Source organism: Penicillium argentinense (assembly GCF_028826775.1).
Source record: "Penicillium argentinense strain IBT 30761 chromosome Unknown utg000011l_segment0_segment0, whole genome shotgun sequence".
Classification (NCBI taxonomy): domain Eukaryota; kingdom Fungi; phylum Ascomycota; class Eurotiomycetes; order Eurotiales; family Aspergillaceae; genus Penicillium; species Penicillium argentinense.
In genome coordinates, this window is record NW_026622670.1 from 1,668,094 (window position 1) to 1,694,070 (window position 25,977).

Sequence of the window (25,977 nt, forward strand, 5' to 3'; positions counted from 1 at the left end):
TTCTGGCAGTTCATCTCAGACAACACCTAGACAGTCTCCTGCAGTCTAGTCGTCATCATCTTGTTCAGCGGGGCCAAGGCGTCTGCAAGTCCGTTTGTGTCCTCGTTCTCCAAAACGGATTTGCCCGCCGTCATTATTAGTCTCTCTGGCGCTGGCTGCTTCAGGTATGGGATTACTCGTGTCCTGTGTGCCGCGCGGAAGACCTTTGGACACAGTGTCAGCGGAACAGGCTATGAGGATGGAATGGTGTATGGTAATGAACTTACTCTCATGGCCTGCACAAGCTTGCCTATCTCCGCCCGAATCTCTTCATCTTCCCCTTTTTCAATCTGGGCGCGGATAGAGTGCCGCCTCAAGACGCTCGTAAACTCGCGCTGGCGGACCGGGATGTAGCGGGTCATGTTCTCGTCGATAAGATAGCGTTCCATGCCAAAGAAAGCATCGATTGCTTGAAAGATGAGAACATGGTTTCCTGATAGACCGTCATACTTGACATGGCGGCCATCGATAACCCGGCCAACACCCCAACCCTGAAAGCCTTGGCAGTAGCTCAGCCAAACTTTACGGGATACCTTGGCATCAACCAGGCCGTCATAGAAAAGTTGATAGATCTTGTCCAACTTGGGTTTGAGTTGTTGGAGGCGTCGCAGAGAGTCTGCTTTTCGGTTCTCCTCAAATGCCACAATCGCCTCAACCATGTCAATATAGACAATACGCGCCTACTTTCATAATTAGTAATCAAAACAACACCATGTAGTACCAGGTCGTAATTCCATACCAAGGCTTCAATGTCGTAGAACATGCGGAAGAATGCCTCTTCGGACGATACAATCTCATCTGACTGGCCAATGTTGATCTTAAACACCCGGTTGCCATCAGGGGTGAAGTTATACAATACATTTGCCGTATTGTTTCCGCTTTCTGCGGCGCAGCCAAAATGTCGTTGAAGCGGGGCCCAAGCACTATCAAGTTCGACGGGAAAGTCTATCACGGTCTCGGCTTGTGCGATTTTTACGACGGGGATGGTTGCCCATCTTATCACCAACCGCTTTAGCAAAAGAGCCTTTCAAGTCATCTTGCCCCCGAAAAAGTGATTGCAACTTACCTGTACGCATGTCTTAAAACAGCAACCGCACAATAAACACCATTCAGCTGCTCACGGCGGAGGCTCGTCCAGTTGCCGGCTTCGGCCGCGTTCAACAGCCTTTCCACCTCGAGCAAATCTATCCGCTCTTTCAAAAGCTCACGCATGTGAGACCGAAACGACTCACGACGGGCCATGAGAGTATCATCATCAAGAAGTGGACTAGAAGAAGAAAGTTGTGGCACCACCTCGTGGTATATGTCTTTATATGGCTGGAGAGCTGACGGCCAATCGTCATATACAACAAGCGGTGGCCACTGACCGGCACCATCTTGCTCGATAAGGTTCAGCAGAACGTCGACGGCTTCATTTTGACCTCTACGAGACCTCAGTGAATCGAGCCGGGTCCGGAAACAGGTCTCTCTAGCGCTACTTCTGAGGGACTGCAAGTGTATATGCTGTTTCCAGACTTCCCGCAGAAGGAAGCACAAGAGAGCCGCTGCCGGCAAAACGAAGGCGAAGTTCGTCTCTATCATTGTCTTTGTTGAAAGTTAATGATTTTCTTGTTGAAAGCGAATGGTAAGTATTGGGCCAGAAGCGGCAAATCCCACCGAGAAAATTTGGAGATTATATATGGCTAATAATAGCAAGCGTCGTCTGCGGCGAACGTCTCCACCCCGTGCCCGTTATTTTGACAGGCACCTTCGGACCAATAATTATAGATAGGGCTATGCTCGGGATATTTTGCGGTGCCTCGACTGGGAGGATCGTTCCAGGCAGAGCCTCGAACGTATACCATACACTGTTACCGCTACGGACTGCCAGAACAAGTAAAGGCGTTCGAGTGAGTTTCAGCTCTTGCTCATATCAAGCCACGTCAAACACGAACAGTGAACGCCCCTAACAATTACATAATGGCCTTGAACAGGAATACATTGCGAGCTAGTTAGAAAGCAGTGTAGCTAGTTTTCACTTTCTATCTGCCGCTCTCTTCTGCTGATACCCGTCCCACCAAAGGCCATCTGGATCCTCCGAAAACCATCGTTGGCTGTCATTCGCAAACGGAACAGATCCGCGCAAGTAAATTTCAGCCATGCTAACTTCCGCACATTCTCCAGTAAGAGGCCCATCACCCGCTGCAGCACCAGGAAGCTCGATTCTCTGGACGTGATCCGGCAGCTCCGCAGTCTCGCCCAGGAACAAACCCAGCGCCTTCACAACAGTCTCCATGGACGTGATGTAGCCTCTGTCTCTGATCTGGGCCACCAGTCCCTCGGGGGCTAAACGCGTGGGCACAAAAGCCGGCAGGATGGCGTTCAGCGTGAAATTTGCTTCCTGCTCAGCGCGGCGGCCCAGGCTCTGGACAAGTCCCCTTGTGGCGTGTTTGGTGGCGGCATAGACTGGGTTCGTGGGAAATGGGTATAGTCCGAATGTCGATGAAGTGACAACCATGCGGCCAAGTGGGGGAGGCGCGGAGCCTGCGACCTTTGCATCGTATTGGGCACGGCGACTATAGTGCACCATGAGCTTGAAGCCCTGAAGAACAGCGCCTAGATTGATTTCGGCAGTGGCTGCATTGTACGGTGTTGGCTTGGCGGTGAAAGTTGGATCGACAGGCTCGGCGAGAAGATCTTCTCTGTCGTCCACGCCTGCATTGGCCAGGAAGACGTCAATGTGCTGGGCGAAGGAATAGGCAGCTTCGAAGAGACTGGCTTGGTCTTCGAAGGAAGCAACGTTTCCGCGGACGAATGTAGGTGCAGGGGCACCGGAAGGGGGTGCCAAGGCATCAACCACCTCGCCACCTTGGGGGTTGATGTCGCCCATGAACACCTTGTAGCCGCGATGGATGAGCTCCTTGGACATGGCAAGCCCAATGCCGGAGCAGGCACCAGTAATAATTGCCACAGGGGTCATGGTTACACCAGTTTGTTTTTTTGGCGTCCTATTTTATCCAGTGGGGGAACTAATAGTGCCTGAATAGGCTTCTCATAGTCCAGCTTAAGCAGACTGTATTTATACTACAAATTAAATGAGGACCCTTGTTGTTGTAAAACTTTGGGGCAAATATGTGCATGTCTCATGCGGATGTAACCGATGCCTTATGCAGGATAGAAATTGCGGAGATGCTCAGCTACCAACAAAGTACGTTTTGTTTCTGTACTGCGTGTTGACGCTGAAAATGATACGTTGCATCCGCCACATATCATGAAGAAGCAGTTTTCGACATCACGGTGGATTTTGCGGGTACCTGCACGTCGGATAGATAATATCTAGCGAAAAGAGAGTCTTACTTGGAGGAATCTCTCGGTAAGGGCCGAATGTGGGTCAATCCCGTTGCGCTAGGGCCGACATCAGGCTCGGATGGCAGCGGCGCCCCGTTCCACCAGTTCGGGAGCTCAGTCAGCCCCATATGTCTCCGAGGCGCGTTTTGTTTCAGTCACATGCCAATCCTTTAGTGGGGGAGCACTCGGTGGGTTTTCTTTAGCCCGCTGCTAACCATTATCGAGCCAGCTTGTTTGCGTGATGCTCTTCAAGTTCATACTTATATACTTGAATCCTGCAAAAGGAAGAGAATTTGGCTGTGTTGACTGGACACTCTAGTCAAGATATCAACGTCTATAAATCATGTCGAACACGAATGGTGCAGAGCAGGGGCAGGCTACCCCTACTCATCCTGAACCCATTTCGTTGCCACCAAACACTTCTTCAGCCAAGTTTCATGAGTTCCTGCGCCGTGCCAGCGCAATTGTTGGTGACGAAAATGTTGTTGTTGTGGCTGGTGATGACCAGCTCCAGCAGCAAGATTATATGGACCGCTCCAAGATGCATGACATGTTCCACATCTTGGAAAAGAAGGCGTTCCTCCACTCATGCACTGTCGCTCCCAAGGATGTTCCTGGTGTCCAGGACATCATGCGCCTTGCCAATGAGATGGAAATACCTGTCTGGCCATTCTCCATGGGTAGAAACCTTGGGTATGGAGGTGCTGCTCCTCGTGTACCCGGCAGCATCGGTCTTGACATGGGCAAAAACATGAACAAAGTGCTCAAAGTAGACGCGGATAGTGCTTATGCTCTTGTTGAGCCCGGTGTTTCTTTCTTTGACCTGCACCAATACCTTGTTGACCATGATCTGCGAGACAAGGTCTGGGCCGATTGTCCTGACTTGGGCGGCGGCTCTGTCATTGGTAACACTATGGAGAGAGGCATTGGTTATACTCCTTACGGAGATCACTGGTAAGAATGTTTGCCTTTTTGCTCCCTTAATTGTTTTGGGCGGTCTTGGGTCTTCAAGAAGAAATAGCTGACTCATCAAGGATGATGCACTGCGGTTTGGAAGTTGTTCTTCCCGACGGATCATTGGTAAGAACGGGCATGGGTGCTTTGCCCAACCCAAAAGCAGACAAGAACGCGCCGCCCCACGAGCAAGAGCCGAATGAGTGCTGGCAACTGTTTAACTACGGTTTTGGCCCGCATCACGATGGAATCTTTTCTCAATCCAACATGGGAATTGTAACAAAGATGGGCGTTTGGCTCATGCCCAACCCGGGTGGCTCGCAGACGTACATGATCACCTTTCCCCGAGATGATGATCTGAATCGCATTGTCGAGATCATGCGGCCCCTGCGAGTTTCCATGGTTATCCAGAACGTGCCAAAGCTGGACAATATCCTTGTCAGCGCGGCTATGGAGGTATGTAGCACATTTTACGCCAAACCGTACGGGCCAAATCTAACTAAAGAAACTAGGGGACTCGCAGCTCTTATACCAATTCCAAGGAGCTTCTAACGGGTGCTGATCTTGATGCCATTGCTGAGAAGCTAGGCCTTGGCCGCTGGAACTTTTACGGCTGCATGTACGGACCGCCAGAGGTGCGCGAAGCTCTCTGGAAGGTCATTAAAAGCGCCTTCAGCCAGATCCCGGGTGCCAAGTTCTACTTCCCCGAGGACCGGCCTCACGACAAGGCGCTGCAAACGAGAAAGAATACATTTGTGGGAATCCCGTCTATAACTGAATTGGACTGGGTATCGTGGCTGCCAAATGGTGGGCATCTCTTCTTTGCGCCCATCGCCAAGCTCACTGGAGACGATGCCGAGGCTCAATACGAGCTGACGCGCCGTCGCAGCGAGGAGTTTGGTTTTGATTTCCTCGGCGCGTTCCTTGTTGGTGTGCGCGAGATCCATCACATTGTTTGCATCCTCTTCGATCGAGAGGACCCCGAGATGCGCACTCGCGCACACGAGCTCATCAAGCTTCTGATTCAGGAAGCGGCGGATCGTGGATGGGGAGAGTACCGTGCCCATCTGGCGCTGATGGATCAGGTCGCGGGCACTTACAATTTTAACGATAGTGCGCACATGAAGCTAAGCGAGAAGATTAAGGATGCACTTGATCCAAAGGGTATCCTCTCGCCTGGCAAGAATGGCGTGTGGCCCACCACATACAAGCAATATAACAAGCAGATTTAGAATGATGAGAACTAGCAAATAAAACATGCATAGAATACTACTGGCATCAGGACCAACGCAGGTACTAAGTAAAGTAACATGAAAACTGGTCATTTATTTGAATGCTGTGCCATTTATCAGCCAGCCCGAAAAGTAGTCGGCATCACAAAACGTTTATTTGACGGGACTGTCCGGAGTGGCAGGGTAGTAGACCGGAGGGTAATAGCACTTAACACGTCCACGCGTCCACGCGCCTGTACGTCTCTATTTCCTCTTCCACTTAGTATTCTCGCAATATAGCAACATTATCTCTTGAGTTGATCTCATCTTGTCCCGTGACGGTATAGGCTGATGAGCAGGAAAATAACAGTTCTATATATCATCTAATAGTATTGCCTTTCTCTGTTGCTCTGGGAGTATTTGACTGGGGTTTTCTAACTTTGCGTTGGTGAATTCCAACTTTGGAGTATTCTGTCCTTATAAAAACTGTCTGAGAAAATAAACATAAATCATGATAAACATTGGCGTTGACTGGCTGTCCTTTCTATCCAGAAGAAAGCTCAGCATGCACTACTACTCTCCTGATCCAGATTGAACAAGACAATTGAACCTGCTTCATGCTTTCTTTGCAATAGTGACAGTGTATTTCTGATGAATTCCTTCCTCAGATGACAGGTCTCTTAAAGCATCGCGGATGAGCTGTTCCACTTCGTCGTTGGCAATGTTCAGCGACCCCAGTAGTTTTCGCATCAGCTCTGGATAGTTTGGCATCAGCTTCGCTTGCACGTATCGACCCATTGCTTGACTGTTGGGAGTCTTGGCCGACGGGACAAACGAAAACTCAAACTTCCGAGTTTCAATAACTTTCAGTCCAGCCGTCTCCATGAGAGAGGCCGCATTGGATCCGGAAATTTCGGATAGACCGGCCTTCTTGACGGCTTCCATGAGCCGGGCGTACCATTTCCAGTTATCGCTGAGGCATTCGTCTGTGCCGACACGATAGAACTTCCAATCCAGGTCCTGATGCTCTATGATGCCTTGGTCCTGAAGCATGAGGCTGGCAACCTGGAAGTACTTGCGCCAGTCGTTGATACCCAGGAACAACATGCGTCCAAAGAAGTAGCCAATAGTGTTTGGTGCCAATGCGCCACGGCTGAGGCTGTCCGTCTGCTTCTCCATGTCCACATCTAGAATATTACCAGTCTCCCATTGCAGTTTGGGCGAGGCAGCAGCAAGTGCAGGTGCGGGAATGGGAGTAATGTCAACACCGACCACGTTTGCGTTGGGAAGCAGAGCAGCCAGTTGAAGGGTTGCAACACCAGTTCCGCAGCCAATATCGACTGCCTTGGAGGCGTTTGTGAGATGACGGTTGTACGCCAAAAACGGAGCACCACCAATCATGGCCACAATGGCATCGGCTTGCGCATCGAGTCGATCCTGCTCAATGGCGCTACATAGCATATATTAGTGAAGGGCTCAATTCAGCATGGGTCTTAAAAAATCGCACTCATTGGGGAGGACGTATGACGATGATGTGTTGTGATAGCCGCGTTCCATAGTCGTGGCAGCCATGTTGGGTTGATTTTGACCAAAAGGTAATGATAGAATGAATGCTGTTTGTCTATTCTTGCAGAACTTGGGCGAAATCACCTTCAGAGTATGGCTACATGGCGGCGACGTAGTGTAGTATAATTGCTTTTGAGCATGGGCGATCCATTACAAGCCGGCTGGCCACTAGGCATGCTGACGGAGGGTTTGGTGGAGCCAAAGTTGGTCTAGAATCTAAATTGGGGAATACTCCGGACTGGGACTGTTCGGACCTGGATCCTGTTTACGGTCTTGAGTCAATTGTAGCGGCAGATACTCACATTTGCCACGCCAGTTAGGAGAGGGTTCCAGATGCCGATCATCGCGAAATCCGCTCCAGGTCTAGTCAGCCAGCCCGCCCGATTCCAGCCCTTTGTCAACCCTCCGAATGCATGAAACCAGGGGCGCGTCGGCTCATTTCGCTCAATTTCTTCTGCTAAGTAATGCAAAAAGAAGGGCCACACTAGTGGGGCCTTGTTTAGGTCAAAAATAAATTAAACGATTCATCCGGCGCTGCGCGGTTCTCGTCGTGGCATCTTCCCAGCGCTGTGGTGGCTACTTCCATACTAGCCAAAATCGATCGAGCAAACTGATCTCGCGAAATCATGGAAGAGCAAAGCAAAGACAGCGAAATGCAGTCGCTGGACGACAACAGCAAGACCTCGACTCCGGTTATCGCACCGGCAGACCAAAAAGCCCAGAGCCCACCGAGCATGGAAAAAGAGAGTTACGAGGTCGGCTGGGAGGGCGGTGATGCGGATCCCCTATGCCCTCGTAGCTACAGCTCCTTGAAAAAGTGGCGCATCGTTCTTGTTATTTGTTTTGTCAGTCTGTGCATGTAAGTTACGGACGATCAAAGCAACTGGCCCAAGCTAACACAACATATTCAGGACATGCGCTAGTTCCATCTACACCGCGACATACCAACAGATGGAAGCAGAGCTGGGCAACTCAAGAATAGTGTCTATTCTTGGTCTTTCCCTATTCGTTCTCGGTATCAGTTTCGGTCCTATGGCTCTTGGCCCCCTCAGCGAGTTTTACGGTCGGCGACCCATTTACGTCATTTCCTGGACGATCTATGTTATTTTCATTATACCACAGGCCGTCGCCAAGAACATTGGGGTGATTCTCGTTTTCCGTTTCCTCGACGGCTTCGCTGGCAGCGCTTTCCTCGCCGTGGCTGGAGGCACCATTCACGATCTCTTCGACAGGGCGCAACTACAACACCCGATTTCTGTCTTCTCAGTGTCGCCATTTATCGGACCCAGTCTGGGTCCCCTGATTGGCGGTTTGATCTGTTCTTATCTCGATTGGCGATGGACGTACTACGTTTTAATCATTTGGTCTTTTGTTTTGTGGCTGGCAATCGTCTTTCTTGTTCCTGAGACGTTTCGTAAGTTTATGGCCATAATTCTTCAAGTCCTGTTCCAATCTAACATGAGCTAGATCCTGTTCTATTACGAAACAAGGCGAGAAAGCTTCGAAAAGAGACAAACAACGAATGGTTTGCTCCTATGGAAAGAGCGCACCGGTCTGTTGCCCACGCAATTGGCAACTCCTTACTCCGACCATTCCAGCTTCTCATCCTTGAACCCATGTGTTTCTGCCTCTGCATTTTTGCAGCACTCTTGCATGGTATTCTTTACTTATTTTTCGACGCTTTCCCGCTGGTCTTTGTCAACAATCATGGTTTCAACTTGTGGCAAGTCGGTCTATCCTTCCTAGGAATTGGTCTTGGCATGATCCTGGCTGTTTTCATGAATCCGGTTTGGAACAATGCGCGAAACCGTCTTGTGCACAAGAAAGAACGAGAGACGGGTATCCAAGGTGCTAGCGAGCCCGAGTTCCGGCTTCCTGCTGCTATGGTAGGCTCTCTGATTGTGCCTGTTGGCATGTTCATGTTTGGATGGACAACATTCCCCTGGGTGCACTGGATTGCTCCTATCATAGGCTCTACCGTCTTTGGATTTGGGTAAGTACAAACTATTGAAGTGTAAGAGGAAAAGGTTTAAAAGCTGACGTGGTGACACCAAACTAGGGCATTGTTGCTGTTTACCTCTATTTTCGGTTTTCTTGTAAGTTATCTGGACTACTACAAATTCTTTTTTTGAATTTGTCTTTTGAAAGGCACAACTGACAGAACTTGCACAAGGTTGACGCTTATCCAACGTACGCAGCGAGCGCCATGGCCGCAAATGGCTTCATCCGATGCATTTTTGCCGGTACGTATGTGAAGGCAGTAAAATGCCATGACTTTGGTTTTGCAGCATAAGGCTAATCTGAGACTGTAGCCGTATTCCCGCTTTTCGGCGAGCACATGTTTGAAGGATTAGGATACCAATGGGCGTCATCATTGTTGGCGTTTCTCACCGTTGCCATGATACCGTTTCCGTTCCTCTTTTTCCGATATGGCAAACTTATTAGAGGCAAAAGCCGGTTCGCTAAGAAATAGTTGCTTCTGGCTGAGCAAGTATATGCATGATGGCAAATTCCGCCACTAATATCATCCACTTTTAGCTTTCGTTGATTAGCACATTGCTGTGCACCAATTTGGGCGGGCAGCTTGTGTGTGCGGAGAGTCCTATAAATAGTTGGCTTCTAGAGTAGTTCTTCTAATACAACAGCTTCACAGCTATAACAATATATTTCATGATGTTATGGACCAGGGTCTCGCATGTAAACGGCCACTGGCCAATAACGTCGACGTCGTGACAACGCAGTGGAATGGGACGACAGGTGACTAATTGGGTCTAAACTTGCTAACATAGTTCCCAAGCGAGTGACGCACACCGCCTACCCCTACGTTTTTAAAATGATATTAAACCACCAAAAACACTATTAAATTCAAAAACTATCGACTAGGGCACCGGGTAATTGAATGGCCAATCTTATTGCAGCCGCTACATCTCCGGGGTGCACGTTTGGCTGGTGGGGTGGCAAAATAGGCGATTCAACCGGCGCGGGCGGAGGCTGTTCAACAGGTTCAACTGGCTGCACTGGCTGCACTGGTAGTCGCAAGCCCTCTCCAACTGTAATACACTGTTCGCATCGAACGAGACGACTCGTCCTTGCTCGCCTTTGCCGTTTCTTCTCATTCGCAGCCCGTAAACCAGCAATTCTCTGAGCTTGTAGCATGTTGGTATGCATTGAGACACAGTAGCCCTTGATAATCTGATCTAGGACACTCTTTGATGAGGAGCTTCTCGATTGTTTTTTAAGTAGTTTTTTGAGTGAAGAAAACTGTTTTGTAGTTAAGTGACCGTTTTCGGTGTTTTAGGGCTGAATTGACTCGATCGGCTAGAAGGTCGAAGTGAGTAAAAGTCTCTTCTCGTGCCTGAGGATAACTTGCTAGGAAATCTAGCTTATCAATATGGTTGAATCCTAGCCGTGCCTGATTGGTAATCAGACGATCATAGGCACGCTTAAGAACAGCAAAACATCCAATATCTAGAGGTTGAATGCGCTGGCATGCAGAGTGGGATAATTAAGTTTTCAGCACAGATTCGGTCGAAATGAGGCGTAAGATGGCTACCATGGCCATCAAGGATCAGAAGGCGATATGTTCCTTTCATCCGAGTTGAGGTGAATGGGATGAATAGATTTTGAAGCCATCTGGTACTGATTTCGTCTGAAGTCCAGCCATTTGGAGAGACTTCGATTCGCCAGTCCTTTGGAAGGCCATCAAGCCAACTAATGTTGTGGTTTTTGGCTTTAAAAATTATGCATGGTGGGAGAGCAAAACCAGCCGCACTGATTGACTCTATAACAGTCACCCATTCTCGATTTCCCGGCTGTAGAACTGCCTGACGACCATAATACTCGGCTCGAGTAACCAACTTTTATGCTGAAATAAGGCCCATCGCGAATCCAGTCTCATCAAAGTTGTAGATATCATCTGATTGGATGCCGTTCTTATTGGTCACATTTTGAAGGTTTTAAACTACTCACGTAAGACCTTTGGGTTCTCATTTTGAGCACGTTGATAGTCATAGCGTCTTGAGAAGCATGTTTGCAGCTCTTTTTGGCGATTGATAGAATTTGATGCCCAGTTTTTTCCAACTGTTGGTTGGGGGGAGGTTGTGTTTTCACGGTCGGCAATTAGAATATTCGCCATTTCTCTCACACTTGAGGGCCTGGGCGCTGCACCGCGTGAATCCATTGAGAGTATCCACTATACAAGCGATTCTTCTTCGAACTTAGTCAATTTATGACTATTAGCGCGTGTATCCGCGCGAGAAGACTGGCCCACACATCGGCGGCGGACTGTAGCCTCAGATACGTTATATGTCTTGGCTGCAGCGCGAAGACTAGGAAATTGGCCGCTTTGAAAAGACTTAACAGCTAATAAGATTCGGTCCTCATGATTAGCCGAATCATGGCTTGATTGGGCGTGTTTTGGTGGCATGGTGGGTTGTTGAAGATAGTGGGGACGCGTCGGGACTTGATTTTTGGTGGGGTGCGTCACTCGCTTGGGAACTACGTTACTGATAACGCTAGGTACCTATAATTCCCACGCGCTGGGTCCCAGCACTGCTAGCGAATAATGGACCGTGGTTCTACAAGCCCAGCGACTGGTACAAGTCTTTGCCCATTTGTGCTTACGAGCCCTGCAAGCGGAGTCCTTCCCAAAGGCAAAAACGCTACGTCGACGCTTTGGGTGGTCTCAGCCTCTGAGCCGGGCTCAGCCCGCCCTCTCACATCTGGGCATGTTGTAATTCAGAGGAAGATTACTTATTTTTCTTCTGGACAGAAAACTTGAGGGTTTATATACACATGCAACCTCCAGATTGATTTCCAATCAAAGCTGGCAATTCCGTGAGGTTAGGAATTGATTCCGTTACGATACGACATATCACAACAGAGCAAGCCAAGGATACCAGCCCGGCGTAACCTCCTGACGGTAACCGGGTGGCTTTCTCGTCAGACCGTGACGACCCCGGGAGAGGTAGCGCCATCTGAGGCGCCGTCAAGCCACATGTACCTGCAGTGGAGATGGATCCGACTGCCGCGGATTTCGGTATCGAGCGACAGTCTGCACAATCACCCCTAAACGCATCCACGATAGCGGGCCCCCGACAGAATTTCCCTACACGCCGTGACCAACACTGGTGTACCGGCAAAACACCGCGAAGAAAGCGATTCATGGTCGGCGGAACGATCGTCGCCGCCGATATCACAAACCGCTAGGCACTCTAAAGGCGTCTCTAGGAAGAAAGCGGGATGTCCACGAGAGTCTGACGCGAAACCGTACTTTGAGCTCTACCAGGCAACACTGCGCATGAGCGACGGACCAATGGTATGGGAGATGAAGGATTTATGACCTAGCCTTGCTAGCAGTGTTGAAGTCTGCGACGAATTTGATGAGCTTACGTCCAGGGTTCTTTGAAGCGTGTGACAGTGATGAGACTGGAACCTACAATCTAGTATGGGAGGCAACGAACAACCGATGGCTGCGGTCTGGCAGTCTGCTAAGCAGGCAGTAGCCTAGAGGAGCTAGGAACAACTGCCCATAGGCTGTCTGCCTGGACCAGCTACATAAACGGCTGATAAACCCGTCTATGAACGCTGAATGCTATTTGAGCTCCCTACTGCGCTCGTACATACGAGAGGCTAGGGACAGACCTCAATTAACGGCTCCTGTCTTTGGTTGCAACATGGCTTTTCCTTTCAGCTTCCGCTGTGAGCTCCTAGTGAGACTCGAGAAAAGTTCAGGAGGACCATTGAATACTGTCAGGCTCCCCGGCAGCGATACTAGCATCATCCCTGCCTGGTTCAGCAAGCACAGTTCCGCCATTCGAAGGCAGGGCACTGGAGCCATTGCGTTTTTGTCATGCCTCTTTGCCGGACGAAGGCCGGACCGAGTCTTCGGACTGAAGGAGCGGCAACTCGAAAACATTATCCAACGCGCACAAGGCCTTGGGGTCATCTCGAATGGTGGAGCTTCAATCACTTCAATCCAGTGGCCAACTAGACTTCGTGGCGTCTGTGGAGCGAGTGATGGCCATAACAGACAGCGAACCTAGAGTCGGTTCAGGGCTAACTCTGGAAGAGATCGAGGACACACTCGATCAACTCGCAGTCCTCTCATCATTCTCTTCGGCCCACCTACGAGACGCAGTTAGAGAGAAACATGGTCACCTATCTTCCGCAAATGAGCTACCATCCAGAGTATTCTCACGGCTGAAGAGCTTTGAGGCAAAACGGATGATTCGCATGATGTTCAAAGGTTATAGCCCGGCCCACATTCCCGACATATTGGCAATGAGCAAATACTATTTTCTTCTGCCGGACCTCCTGCCCTTCTAAAACTCGATTTCGGCTGCCGTGGAACTTTTAGGCGCACCTACCATTCAACATCTGCCCGCTCAGCCCACCATGGACACTTACAGTGACCTGCGGGAGACAGCGCTGGGAAGATGCCTCGACGAGAACCGCGCAGCGCCGGATGAATCGTTTAATTTATTTTTGACCTAAACAAGGCCCCACTAGTGTGGCCCTTCTTTTTGCATTACTTAGCAGAAGAAATTGAGCGAAATGAGCCGACGCGCCCCTGGTTTCATGCATTCGGAGGGTTGACAAAGGGCTGGAATCGGGCGGGCTGGCTGACTAGACCTGGAGCGGATTTCGCGATGATCGGCATCTGGAACCCTCTCCTAACTGGCGTGGCAAATGTGAGTATCTGCCGCTACAATTGACTCAGGACCGTAAACAGGATCCAGGTCCGAACAGTCCCAGTCCGGAGTATTCCCCAATTTAGATTCTAGACCAACTTTGGCTCCACCAAACCCTCCGTCAGCATGCCTAGTGGCCAGCCGGCTTGTAATGGATCGCCCATGCTCAAAAGCAATTATACTACACTACGTCGCCGCCATGTAGCCATACTCTGAAGGTGATTTCGCCCAAGTTCTGCAAGAATAAAAAATACCCTCCTTTCGAAGATTATTGCTCCATCCTGACATATTTAAGTAGTGGGTTTGGCGTATACTTTCTCTATGGTTATGGCACAAAGGAACTCGCTACCGACTGTATGAAATGTACCATGGAATAGTTTATATCGTACTTTTTGCCTGCCAATCTTTATTGAAAACAACGGCCGTGGCAAGGTTGAGGGAGGCCTGCCCTTTTTAAAGGACGGTCGCAGTTGTAGAAGATTTATATAGCATCGTGCACAGTAAAGAAAGTGCAAGTTTCCTACAAGATCAGCAAGTGACTCAGCGTAAGGTACCTTTCCCCTCATGATTGCAGAGATACACCATATCACCATATCGGACCACTACGGTGGAGCCTATTCGGGTTTAAATTTTTATCCTCTTGGTTTAGCGTCCGGTGTCCCTATGCGCACCCGTGCGTGGGTGTATATGCGCGCCCTCCTCGTCCCCTCTCGATCCAACAGCCTCCAAATTGCTTTGCATTCTCTTCCCTGCTCTTTGCAGTTGACGCATTTTCGCTATTGATCAGAATCGCCAAAAGCTCCGCCACCTCCTTTCACCGACATACAGCGCCTCGCTCAATTCTCCGTGAAGTCTGCCTCGCCCGTCCAAGGCGCTCAGCTGTTCTCTGAATCTGCGCATGATTCGTTGCCTATATTTACCGGGTGTCGTTGTTGATTTCGGACCCCTGTACGGTGAGCGTGTGACGTAGACGCAATGTCTGTGAACAGAAAAGTGCGAGCAGTGTGTACCATGTTCGCAGGACTGGGGGTGTATGGTTGAATGGGGAGATCGCCTTGCAGTGAACCCAGGGGTTGGCGGATCACCTGGTTACACATGTTTACTGACTCATCTTAGATCTCGCTCTAGATCTTGGTTTAGATCCTGATACTTTCCTTCGCCCACGGGATGTCTCTCTTGATGAGGATGTCAATCACCTTTGCTATATTTCCCCTACTGGAGTATTTAACTACTTGGGAGAAATACTGAAAGTTCTGGTGGAGATGGTGGAGCTAATTCTAACTGTGAAGGATGTTCTACTGAAGGCCAGAGAGCTTCTGGGAGCTGCGAACGATTTGGTCCTGAGAACAAAGGAGCTGTTGCTTGTGGTAAAGGAGGTACTCCAAGGAGAACCAAGGCCGCTGTTTGGATGGATAGTCCAGCTTCCGCGTAGAATGCCTGAGCAGTCAGGTGCCAAAGATATCAGCGGAGACTTTACCGCCAGCCTCGGAAGCATTTGTGAAGAGCCCTTGAAGAGAAATCTCCATCGCTGCTTTGAAAAGCAGAGCAGGAATTTAGAAATCAAGAATTACGCAAGTGTGTAATGCAATATTTTGTAAATGCTAAACCCAAGACATCTGGTACGCGCTTCTCCATATAATATAGAATTCTATTGTGTAGATGTTCCTTGTTGTACAAGAATAGGCGCCCCTTCTCTCGCATAGATGTGAGAAGTGATGAAAGAGTAAGTGCAGGATAACGACCTGCAGAAATAGCGCGCGGAGTGTTACTGCCACGTATGATATGGTGTTTGGGCCTCTTACCCTTTTTCATTCGCTATTAAATGCCTAATAGTCACCGTGAGTGGGTTTTTGTTTCATTTGTTCTCCAATCATGTTATTGACAAGAGGAGCCAGCTACGTATTGTACAGGAAGACAGCAGGAAGACCGCTGTACTTACCGCAGTAATCTTGGCCTTTTGCTGTCGCAATTTTCTAGCACAGGATTGTGCCCTATTGTCTTTAGCGCCCTCTTCTCTCTAAGAACTCGACTTTGCAAGCTTCACCTGAATGAAACCCGCTACTTTCTTTAACCCTCCATCTCCCGGCTGACCACGTGTCCTCTTCAGGCAACGAGAGCAACTAAAATTAACATAGCCCCCAACTAGGTTAGGTTGGTCGGCATACAGAAAATCAAACAAGATATCAAGTGATCTTCAGCAGATCTTCTCCGATACAATGCAATGAAAGCTTCTCTTTCAGCAATTTTTTAACGCTTGATTAAGCCAGTTTCTTGATTTCAAAAATAAGAGATCAAAAGAATGGGGGACCGGCACTCCGACTCCAGCTATGACCGACAAATTGAGGAAGCAAAGCTCACTATCAAGACAAATCCCAAGACCCTGAAACAGCTGTCCTCAGCAGAAGCTGTGAAGGCAGACAGAGCCAAAAATGTAATTTAATCTCTTGATACTGCAGCAAGGAAAGCCAAAGAGGAGGAAATGGAAGGGTCTTAGGAAGCAAAGCGGGAAAACCTGACCCGCGCTTTTTATTCAGACGAGCACATGGCTGAACCGGGATGCCCCGTAAATGCTTCCCGCAGGCGATTGTCGTATTACTCCTTGTCTTTAACCTTTTCGTCAAGAAATCCGAGCGCATAAAACGTCAAATACCGCATCGTGTTCGACCAGAACGCTTCTTCGTTCTTATGAGACCGGGAAAAGTGTGGTTGGATATGATCGTAGAAGATTCCAAACAAAGCCATGGGAGAGTTGAGTGCTAAAGAGCACCAGAAGGTTCCACGATCCCACCCTTGCTGCAAAATAGTGTGCAATTGAACAGAAGTACCGTGTCGCTGTCTTACTTCGTTGGTTCTCATCCCAAATGACCACATGGTATCCGTAGATAGTGGCTCATGACGCGAGCTAGGAAGGACATGCCTATGTAATCTCTTTCGAATCGGGATGGAAGAATCCGTTGCAGATAATCAGGCTAGTCAGGCATCGGTTTCATATGCCGAAGCGCCTGAATATATCCCCAGTGCTCCGGGCACCAGCCGGCATATTCCCAGCCAAGGATGAACCGTGACACGACCTCCTTCGACAAGAATATTCCGCGAGACGAAATCAGAATGAGTAAAAACTACCTAACTTATCTTTATCTATAAGTGTAAATTTGGCATAATGCCGCAGTAGGTCTGGTGCTGTCTTGACGAGATCTCTCAGGATAAACTTGTTGAATTGCTGTTCAGAATCGAATGGACCGCCTTCAATCGATGCAATATTGCCAATTATAGACTTACTATGGTCGATTGGTCCGATATGGTCGCCTTTTAACTCGCAGAGTTGGCTCATGTAGGAACGAAGCTCGTCGACATTGAAGAACCTCTGATGAGTCTTAAAGTATCCCACGATTTAATCAGTCGCTTACCAGGTATGTAGTCCATTACAATAGCCTCGACCTTCTTATATTTATAATGGATGTCATGGACTTTGGGTACGAGTATTGTTGTTTTCGACGCAATGAAACGAAATGATGGTGCTTCGTGGGAGCGAAGATCGCCCGACTTCACGACAAGATCGTTATATCGAGTAATTGTGCGACCTCAGAGCGAATGAAGGATTATTCCTTCTTTGCTGTGAAATTACTCCATTTCAAATATTGCAAATCACTGATTCTTTTGCGTGTCAATTGTATTGAATTGTGACGAGTGGAGCAGAGTAGAAGAACCAGTGCGAGTGAGCTTCCACAGAAGAGAAGAAAGACGGGCTCCGACACCCCAGCGCGAAAGTAGAAAGTGCCAAGTCAGCAGGTTCGAAACATGGTCATCCCAGGGATTAACTGGTGCCGAATGATTCACCACGTCGACCATTTTTGCGATCGGAATGGCTGTCATTATGGACGTAAGAATAAGTCACATCAACAACAGGGCGTCTTTCTGTCGCCATAGTAGTTTACATGGATATCGGCTCATATTCCTCCACTGGGCCTAAGTCCAAAGCTCCTCATACCACCCCTCCAGCTCATCTCTATAGCCATCTTGACGAAATCTCTCATACCTGACTCATAGGATCCAATGACCTCCCTACTCACATTTCGAGCACCACCAGCAGCAACAACCTGGCGTGCCAGATCAGCCGCATCTCGCAGAGCAGTATTGGCTCCCATGGCTCCAGTGGGGGGCATAACATGAGCTGCGTCGTCGAGCAGAGTGACTCGAGATGACGGTCTCCATGGTGGCATTGCCGGGACCGCAGACAGCAGTGAGCGGATGGATGTTTGGCTCACATCTGACATCTCGAAGATAGTCCGTGTATATGGGTTCCAGGAGCTGATGAGCTGGGTTGCAAGTTCGGCTGCCTCCGTGGAAGATGGGGGCCATGATTTTTGGTCGGAGGATGGACTCTTGGAGCGGTGGGCGACAAGAACCCAGTACATGTATGGATCCGGTAGTTACAGTGTTGAGACTTCGCCTGCGTTTGGAAAAGTGATGGATTCAAACATCAGCACAGGCTGAGATTCGGCGTCTTCGTTTGTAACGAGGCTCATTCCTTCGCAGTATTCCTCGGGCAATCTGGCCAGAAACTCCGGAGTGAAAGGGCTCCTCCGAAGACGATGCGCTTGCCGGTATTAAGTCCTTTGAAGTCGGGAATGTATTGTTTGCGTACAGTGGATCGAACACCATCTAAACCGACTAAAAGAGCGTCGTCTTCTGTGGTCCAGTCTGCAAATGAGGCGGTGATACGGTCTACATGTTATGTAAAGCTCTTGAGGCAATTATCGAAGAGAGTGTTCTCCTCGAGGCCGGTCAACAACGCTTCGCGAAACACACTGCGATCAACCGTATAAGATCTCCCTCCGGGTGCTCCTGGTGACAGACCAAATGGTGCTGTTGATGACCCGTCTCGCTTGATTTTCACACCGAGCTTTGGGATGCTGGCACAAGTCTTTCCGAACAAGGAGAACATTTCTGGCGTGAGGGCCTCCTCCATTGCGCTGACACAATGTGTGGTTATTCTGAGTCGGTAGCCCTGGGCGCCAATATTTCCTCGGCCAAACCGCTCAAATATCTTGAAGGGGATGTTGTTCTTGAGAGCTTGGGCAAGACAGACACCACCCAGACCAGCACCGCTGATCAGAACAGGAAGAGTCATCTTTGAAGAAAAGTTGGATGGGTAGAATGAGACAAGCACGCTAGGTTTGAATGATTTCCTGAAGGGACTGGTGTTCGAAGGCCTTTATAAATTGAAACAATCGGGCAAGGCGTCCTTCGTTCGGGACCGAGTGACGGGGCTTGGGACCGAACCTTCCATTTGAGGGCCGATCATCAATTCGCAATGAACAGCAACCAACCAGAAGCAGCCAGATCATATGTGAGATTCGAATAAGAAAACAAATGGTTCTATCCTGATAACAGTTGTTGGAGTATTACCTGAGCAACACATCACAGCATATAGAAATACGGGTATATGATTCTCTATATTCATTCATTGGAACAGATACATGGAAAACATCAATTCCATGACATCGCCGACAAAATAATCTGGCAGGTCAATCTGCTCTCTAAAAAGTATCGTCCTCCAGTGTTTCAGATCGCCGAATAACTCTTGGGCTGTGTTCATCGTCAATGTCATCAGTAATATCGTCTGCACCGGCAGTCGCCAAGAGATCAGTAACGATGCGCTTAGAAGCTTCCTTAGCTGTGAGAGATAAGGATGTTAGCTAGTTTCCGCATATTGTTCTTGTTGAGCAACTTACCCGGTGTTTTCATCAACCGGCTCTGGGGAATATGGAATTGCATCGTCTTGGGAGGGCTAGGTCCAAAGTTATCGTCATCCAAATCATCGTCGCTATCCCACACTGGAGTATGGCTACCCTTCTTAGCAGGAGTCAAGACACTTGTACCGGGCTTTGGAGTGCCACGGAGGCGATTGCTGCTAGTGCGACGCTTGCGGTTCGTTCCAGGAGTCGCTTTGACCCCCATTATGGGCGAATCAAAGATCTCGGAGTGTAGCTGTGGGGCCTCAGGTTCAGGGCTCGATATAGGAGAGTCGTCGTACGCAGGTCGGGATGAGGAAGCGGCAGCCTTTGGGGTGACGGTGAATTTGGAGCGAGCATCGGCTCCCCCACCTGCACTGCGGTATCCCTTGCCCAGGGGGGTTGCTTGAACGCGGTAGGTTTTGTCGAGCACCTGATGCAGAACGGGGTCTGAGGGTTTCTGGTATCGGTTGTCCCGCGAAGCGGACTGGTACTTTGTTGACGAGGCTGGCGGGATGAACGGGGAGGACATTGGGGTCACAGAGTTGGCATCGGGCGGGAAGAAAGGCTGGCGTCCTGGGGTCGAAGGCAGAGTCGACGAGTCGGGCATATCAAATGGCGGTTGATCCTGGTTGATCTGCTTCCTGAGATTTTCATAGGACGAGGAATGTTCGATCGAAGAGATCGTCATGTCATCTTCGCCTTGTTGTTGAGCCGGTGCCCGCGGTGTGCTGTGCGAGGAAATCATGAGGCCCGTGAGATCAACGTCTTCTCCATGGCCCTGGGGCGCATCCGGACCGCGTGATGAAGGCGTTTCGTAGGATTGATCTGGCTCGTCCATGCTGGTACTCTGGGTGATATCGGCGGAGATCTCTTCCTCCGTCGCGGTGGGTTCTTGAACCGTCTCGTCGCCCTCGGGACGTTCCTCATAGCCGGAAAGGGACACATTTGCGCTCGCCTCGAAGAATTGTTTCCAGAACTGGGTATCCGGTCAGCATTTATAGCAATGGTAGTGCAGGAGACAATTCCTATGCCCCCTTATTGTTTGTGCTCACCTTGGCGCCCTGCCAAACATCTTGAGAATGCTCCGTGTATTGTTCCACCAGAGGTAGGATACTCGTGGTCACGATTCGATGGGCTTGGCTGAAATTGTGGTCGATCTCTGCGGGCAAACGTGAGAGTCAGTATCTTTCTCCGGCAATTTGTTTACCACTCACATACCTTGCAGAGTCAAAGTGATAGATTGTTCCAATTTTTCCAGCTCCTCTGTGAGGGTCAGAGGCCGCTGGGGTTGGGCTGATTGACGAGACATCTTGATGAGAGCTCGAATTTCCCGAGTGGACTGGGAAACGAACACTATCGCTATCAAAATGTTTGCAGCTCCGATTGAAGCCCAAAGACGCGCGGGGACACGCTAAAAGCGGTGTGTTTTTGGCCGCGGGGGATGACTAACGGCCGCACAATCTCCAACGGCCTATACGCTGAGTAGAAAGTACGCATACAGTAGGCATCCTGCTACATACCAATTGTAGTAGTTTGTTTTGGGCGATAGCAGTGTGGGCTCTAAGTAGAATATGTATTTAATTGTGCTTGTTAAGCCAAGCGTTCATTCTTGCTCGTAAAACATGAATCATTAAAGTAGGCGCCCATTCTAAACTGAATTTCACAGATCACCCGGTCAAATGTAGTAGGTAGTAGCTCAGACTCTCCAGAAAAAAAATATTATGTATCGGAACTTGGTTGCCAAAATATTACAGCATCCTCATGTTACCCCCGGGAGATGTGTAAAAAGATCGTACGCGGGTGTCTTAATCGAAACCAACCTTCAGCAGGCAGTGGACGCCGGGCGGCCTGGGGCCATAAGTCACTTCGGCAGGCGCGGGGTTATGTAAGACTCCAGGCATCATCCGCGCGTTTCCCGGATCCCATCTCTCTCCCCTTTTCTTTCTTCGCTAGGGGGGATCAAATCGGAGACGAATCCAGCAGCAACAGATTAATCGTCACCATGCCGGCCCCTGTGGCAAAAGGTCAGTACCATATACCCTCATCTTGGAATGCTCAAACCGACCCATCGGGTGGTGGATCCGTTCTTATCGGTGTCCACCGGAGCCGCCAAACGGAATGGCATGGCTGAAGCTCAACCACCAGGAATAATTGTGACGGTGTCCGTCCTGGTTGCTGCGGGTGTCGCAGTTTACCGGTCGCCTCAGTTTCAAGAATGGATGATTACTTCTCGCCGCAAGATCGCCTTGGCTCTCCACAACCTGGGCGATGGTATCGAACCGCGTGACCCCGTTCGTGAGGACATTTCGATGACCGAGGAGACTGGTGAAGCTGCCGAGGAACGCCGCCGTATTGCTCGTGCAGAGATTATGCGACGTGCTACCTTACTTGAACTCCATTGCCAGTCAAAGGACTCCGGAAACCCGCTCAGCAGCTTCGACTCGCTTGTAGACAAGAACGGAAACCTTCGCGTGGTTGATGATCATGAGGCCAAGGAGACTGATACTGTTGGCACTTCTACGGGAATCGATACCGGTGCTGCTCAGGCTCTCTACCGCGGGGACAAGACAGGCCAGGCTGCTCATCTTGATACTTCCTCTGAGGTCACCTCGAACCATTCCTCGGAGTCAGTTGTGCAGTTTACGCCTACCACCCAAACGCCTGATGAGGTCCTGTTTGACCCATTCACAGATTCTCCGATCAGGGCTCAAACCCCTGTTTCCTTTTCCGCATCAAGCCGCTCCGAGGATAATGATGAAGTTTACTATGCCCATCCTAACCCAGTGTCGAACACCGGCCACCAGCAAGACTTGCTTGGCGAAATGCCACTGGACTACGATGAACATGCGAACCTGTTCCGAGCTCCGCTTTCGTCGGCCCCATCCACTACCGGCAGCTCCGGCCATGTTGAGGACGTCGACGCATCGTCTGATGGAACCCTTAGCGACTTGGGCAGATACTCCGTTGGTGGTGTTGCTACTCCTACCGGCTGGTCCGAAGTGGGCAGCGAAGCAGACAGTCAAGCCAGCATTTGCACCCACGATTTTCTGATCTAAGGACAGCAAATGCCGGGTACGGAGGGAGTTAGGCGCGAACAGTAGGAATGGCGTGGGTGACGGTCTTTGTTTTATTTTATTTTTTTTTTTTTTTGACTCAGGGACTTTGGCGCATGGTGCCCGGCTGATACTGTCATATTTTGCAAATTTCTGGTCAAAATTAACCATAGCTTTCCTCAGGATGACTTCATTATCCCCTGAGATTTGATGCAAATTTGATTGTCCTGGGACTTGGACAAATCAACATCAATCACGTTTTCTTCAATTTCTTCGGCTCAATCTTATGGTAAAGAATCTTAGGTTGTCTTAATGTTAAATAGCAGAGTAAAACACGTTCACTCCGCAGTGGAATCGCGCTGCATGATTTATTTCCATGAAAGTTTCCCCTTTGGGATCTGCTGTTCCTTTCAGGAAAGCTAGGCCGGACTTAAGGGCGCTATCCCCGACAGGACACTACCCCTCGAGGCTATCCTACTGTTATTTGTTGTTTATGAATCCGGTCTGTCAAATGAAATCTACAAGTTCATATTGCCCAGTTAGTTCCTATGAAGAGCCAGCAACCAAGTGCTTATCTCTGTCATTCTCTCGACCTCTACGAGATCCTACACCAAACTACCCAGAACGTTGCTCTCGTGGAAGCTGAGACTATCAATGTGACTGACGATACTTCCATCGAGAAAGCAGTCGACTATATTGCCTCGAAGTATGGCCGACTCGACATACTTGTCAACAATTCAGGCATCAACAATGAACTTGACTTGTATTTCAAGCAGGTTGAACAGGCCAAGGCCGCTGAAATAGCACCGCAGGAGTCCAAAGAAGACGGAAATTCTGAGATCTCCAAACTACCGGCTCAAGTCGATCACCACTTGGAGAAATCCAGGCCTGATCTGGCCATGATGCGCAAGCTCTATCAGGAGGCTTATGAGGTCAACCTTTTCGGTGCCGCCATGGTTACTGAGGCCTGCACACCTTTGCCTGAAAAAGCACTTGCTAAGCCACCACGCATCGTCTTCGTCTCATCCCACCCGGGGTCTATGGGCCTTCGAGTCGACAAGAATGATCCTGAGTGGGAAAAGTGGTCGAGACCTTCATTCCCCATCTATCGCAGTAGCAAGGCAGCGCTCAACTTTCTGACCCTTCACTATGCATCAAAATTCGAGGGCAAGGAATGGAAAGTGAATGCTTCGTCTCCGAACTTGACAGCCACGAGTTTCTCGCATGGTAATGGACGGCCTGCCTCGGAATCAGCGGTAAACATTGTTCGGCTAGCAACTCTGTCAGCTGGTGGTGATACGGCGACACACTGGTGAGAATGGCGTTGTACCCTGGTAAATGGGGGATTGATAGGTGTAGAGAATTAGTCATTTTTGCTTCAGAATGTGATTGCGGATTGATGTATAATCATCCATATTTGATGCGCAACGAGCGTAGATAATTGCCCGAGTCCCCGAGCTAAAAAGTCCCTCCAAACTCAAGCCTAGGCCGAGTTACTTCGAAATTAGATACCAAATCAGTTTAAACTTCCGACAGGAGTAGCGGATACTTGAAGTTGGCGGGTTACACCGGCGGATGCGGAGGTACCAGGTACGCGGCCGGCTCGCGGGCGCAGCGTCAAAAGAGCCTCGGCAGTTTCGGGGAAGCTTAAAGCGGAGTCCCTACTTCATCTTCTCTCTTCCTCTTCACCCCCCTCGTCCTCCACGCCCTCATTTCCTTTTCCTGAACCACAGGTGTACTTTTACTCTTCCGTAAGTCATTGTTGATTCACCTATGCCATCACGATCATCCCAGATGCGCATCCCCACCCCCGTTATCCGCCACATGGAGCTTCCCCGCAACAACTCCGAAAACTTCAAACATCCAGCAACTCGTGAAAGCTGCGACTGAAAAGAGCACTGGAACATTTCCACTGATAAAATATATCTCACAGCCTTCACTTTTACACTTCGCAATGGCCGCGGACCGTCTGAGCTCGCTGCTGAGCCACCTCAAGCCCGGTGCTAACACCGGACTGAACGCCATGTAAGCTCCCCTGCAATCGACTCTCACCCCGACCAAGCTGACAATCGGTTCAAAAAGCACCCAGAAGAACCCTGATGATGTCGTGATTACCCTGTCTCTGCGCACGCCCCTGACTAAGGCCCGCAAGGGTGGTTTCAAGGATACCGAGCTGGATTACATGGTCTACGCTCTGCTGAAGGAGACCCTGGCCCGTTCTAAGATCGACCCCGCCCTGGTCGAGGATGTGTGCCTGGGAAATGTGAGTATCCCAATGTCTAAAATAAAAGAATCAATCGTCTCACACATCTACAGGTCGGCGAAGGCAAAGCCGCCTACATGGTCCGCGCCGCCGCCCTGGCCGCTGGCATCCCGCACACCGCAGGTGCCTCATCCGTCAACCGCTTCTGCTCTTCCGGCCTGAAGGCCGTGCAGGATATCGCGAACCAAATCTCGCTCGGTGCCATCGATGTCGGTATCGCGCTTGGCGCGGAGCTGATGTCCGCTGCTGGCGACCGTCTCGAGAAGCCGTTCAACGAGGAGGTTCTGCGGAACCAGGAGTCGGCGGACTGCATGCAGCCCATGGGTCAGACTTCCGAGAACGTCGGTAAGGACTTTGGTATCTCGCGTGAGCAGCAGGATCGCTATGCTGCTGAGTCTTTCCGTCGTGCGGAGGCGGCGCAGAAGGCGGGCTGGTTTGATGATGAGATTGCGCCTATCTCGGTTAAGGTCAAGGATCCTAAGACTGGGGAGGTCCACCAGGTTACTCTGAACCGCGATGATGGTGTTCGTTATGGAACTACTTATGAGTCGCTGGCTAAGATTCGCCCTGCTTTCCCTCAGTTTGGTGATAAGTCTACCGGTGGTAACTCCAGCCAGGTTACTGATGGCGGTAAGTTTGGTTTCTTTTCTTTTGTCAAATCATGTTTGTAACTGGATCCTAACATCGACACAGCTGCCTCCGTTCTCCTGATGCGCCGCTCCAAGGCCATCGAGCTCAACCAGCCCATCCTGGCCAAGTTCTGCGGTGCCACCGTTGCTGGTGTCCCGCCCCGCGTCATGGGAATTGGACCCACTGCCGCCATCCCCAAGCTGTTGAACAAGTTCCAGCTTGACAAGAATGATATTGATATCTACGAGATTAACGAGGCTTTTGCCTCCATGGCTGTTTACTGTGTTAACACCCTTGGCTTGGACCATGCGAAGGTCAACCCGCGCGGTGGTGCTATTGCTATTGGCCATCCGCTAGGTGCTACTGGTGCCCGCCAGATTGCTACCATTCTGAGCGAGGCTCGCCGGACGAAGAAGAAGGTTCTCGTTACTAGCATGTGCATTGGTACTGGTCAGGGCATGGCTGGTCTCTTTGTCAACGAACAGCTGTAAATATGGAATGACT

General features: G+C 49.9%; 11 protein-coding genes across 11 annotated transcripts; 5 read left to right on the forward strand and 6 right to left on the reverse strand.

Annotated features, from left to right (window-relative positions):
* Window positions 1–26: 26 nt before the first annotated feature.
* N7532_011642 (uncharacterized protein) lies at window positions 27–1,620 on the reverse strand (the record flags this gene model as incomplete). Its single annotated transcript, XM_056624133.1, has 4 exons — window positions 27–203; window positions 267–719; window positions 779–1,034; window positions 1,106–1,620. 4 exons carry the CDS (start codon window positions 1,618–1,620, stop codon window positions 27–29), a joined length of 1,401 nt encoding a protein of 466 aa, XP_056469121.1.
* Window positions 1,621–2,053: 433 nt separating this feature from the next.
* On the reverse strand, window positions 2,054–2,998 carry N7532_011643 (uncharacterized protein; the record flags this gene model as incomplete). Its single annotated transcript, XM_056624134.1, has 1 exon — window positions 2,054–2,998. The coding sequence occupies one exon, from the start codon at window positions 2,996–2,998 to the stop codon at window positions 2,054–2,056; it is 945 nt and encodes a 314-aa protein (XP_056469122.1).
* A 711-nt stretch (window positions 2,999–3,709) lies between these two features.
* Window positions 3,710–5,552, forward strand: N7532_011644 (FAD-binding oxidoreductase; the record flags this gene model as incomplete). The annotated part of the gene is made up of 3 exons (XM_056624135.1): window positions 3,710–4,320; window positions 4,401–4,776; window positions 4,833–5,552. The coding sequence occupies 3 exons, from the start codon at window positions 3,710–3,712 to the stop codon at window positions 5,550–5,552; spliced, it is 1,707 nt and encodes a 568-aa protein (XP_056469123.1).
* Window positions 5,553–6,146: 594 nt separating this feature from the next.
* Window positions 6,147–7,103, reverse strand: N7532_011645 (class I SAM-dependent methyltransferase; the record flags this gene model as incomplete). Its single annotated transcript, XM_056624136.1, has 2 exons — window positions 6,147–6,981; window positions 7,039–7,103. 2 exons carry the CDS (start codon window positions 7,101–7,103, stop codon window positions 6,147–6,149), a joined length of 900 nt encoding a protein of 299 aa, XP_056469124.1.
* A 620-nt stretch (window positions 7,104–7,723) lies between these two features.
* N7532_011646 (MFS transporter) lies at window positions 7,724–9,570 on the forward strand (the record flags this gene model as incomplete). The annotated part of the gene is made up of 6 exons (XM_056624137.1): window positions 7,724–7,956; window positions 8,009–8,511; window positions 8,565–9,090; window positions 9,157–9,193; window positions 9,271–9,340; window positions 9,410–9,570. 6 exons carry the CDS (start codon window positions 7,724–7,726, stop codon window positions 9,568–9,570), a joined length of 1,530 nt encoding a protein of 509 aa, XP_056469125.1.
* Window positions 9,571–17,736: 8,166 nt separating this feature from the next.
* On the reverse strand, window positions 17,737–18,204 carry N7532_011647 (FAD-dependent oxidoreductase; the record flags this gene model as incomplete). The annotated part of the gene is made up of 1 exon (XM_056624138.1): window positions 17,737–18,204. The coding sequence occupies one exon, from the start codon at window positions 18,202–18,204 to the stop codon at window positions 17,737–17,739; it is 468 nt and encodes a 155-aa protein (XP_056469126.1).
* A 317-nt stretch (window positions 18,205–18,521) lies between these two features.
* N7532_011648 (uncharacterized protein) lies at window positions 18,522–18,920 on the reverse strand (the record flags this gene model as incomplete). Its single annotated transcript, XM_056624139.1, has 1 exon — window positions 18,522–18,920. One exon carries the CDS (start codon window positions 18,918–18,920, stop codon window positions 18,522–18,524), a length of 399 nt encoding a protein of 132 aa, XP_056469127.1.
* Window positions 18,921–19,329: 409 nt separating this feature from the next.
* On the reverse strand, window positions 19,330–20,836 carry N7532_011649 (DASH complex subunit ASK1; the record flags this gene model as incomplete). The annotated part of the gene is made up of 4 exons (XM_056624140.1): window positions 19,330–19,466; window positions 19,525–20,503; window positions 20,580–20,686; window positions 20,746–20,836. The coding sequence occupies 4 exons, from the start codon at window positions 20,834–20,836 to the stop codon at window positions 19,330–19,332; spliced, it is 1,314 nt and encodes a 437-aa protein (XP_056469128.1).
* A 693-nt stretch (window positions 20,837–21,529) lies between these two features.
* Window positions 21,530–22,583, forward strand: N7532_011650 (uncharacterized protein; the record flags this gene model as incomplete). Its single annotated transcript, XM_056624141.1, has 2 exons — window positions 21,530–21,551; window positions 21,673–22,583. The coding sequence occupies 2 exons, from the start codon at window positions 21,530–21,532 to the stop codon at window positions 22,581–22,583; spliced, it is 933 nt and encodes a 310-aa protein (XP_056469129.1).
* A 545-nt stretch (window positions 22,584–23,128) lies between these two features.
* Window positions 23,129–23,896, forward strand: N7532_011651 (uncharacterized protein; the record flags this gene model as incomplete). Its single annotated transcript, XM_056624142.1, has 1 exon — window positions 23,129–23,896. The coding sequence occupies one exon, from the start codon at window positions 23,129–23,131 to the stop codon at window positions 23,894–23,896; it is 768 nt and encodes a 255-aa protein (XP_056469130.1).
* A 638-nt stretch (window positions 23,897–24,534) lies between these two features.
* kat1 (putative 3-ketoacyl-CoA ketothiolase (Kat1)) lies at window positions 24,535–25,964 on the forward strand (the record flags this gene model as incomplete). Its single annotated transcript, XM_056624143.1, has 4 exons — window positions 24,535–24,605; window positions 24,663–24,843; window positions 24,897–25,473; window positions 25,537–25,964. The coding sequence occupies 4 exons, from the start codon at window positions 24,535–24,537 to the stop codon at window positions 25,962–25,964; spliced, it is 1,257 nt and encodes a 418-aa protein (XP_056469131.1).
* Between the last annotated feature and the right edge of the window lie 13 nt (window positions 25,965–25,977).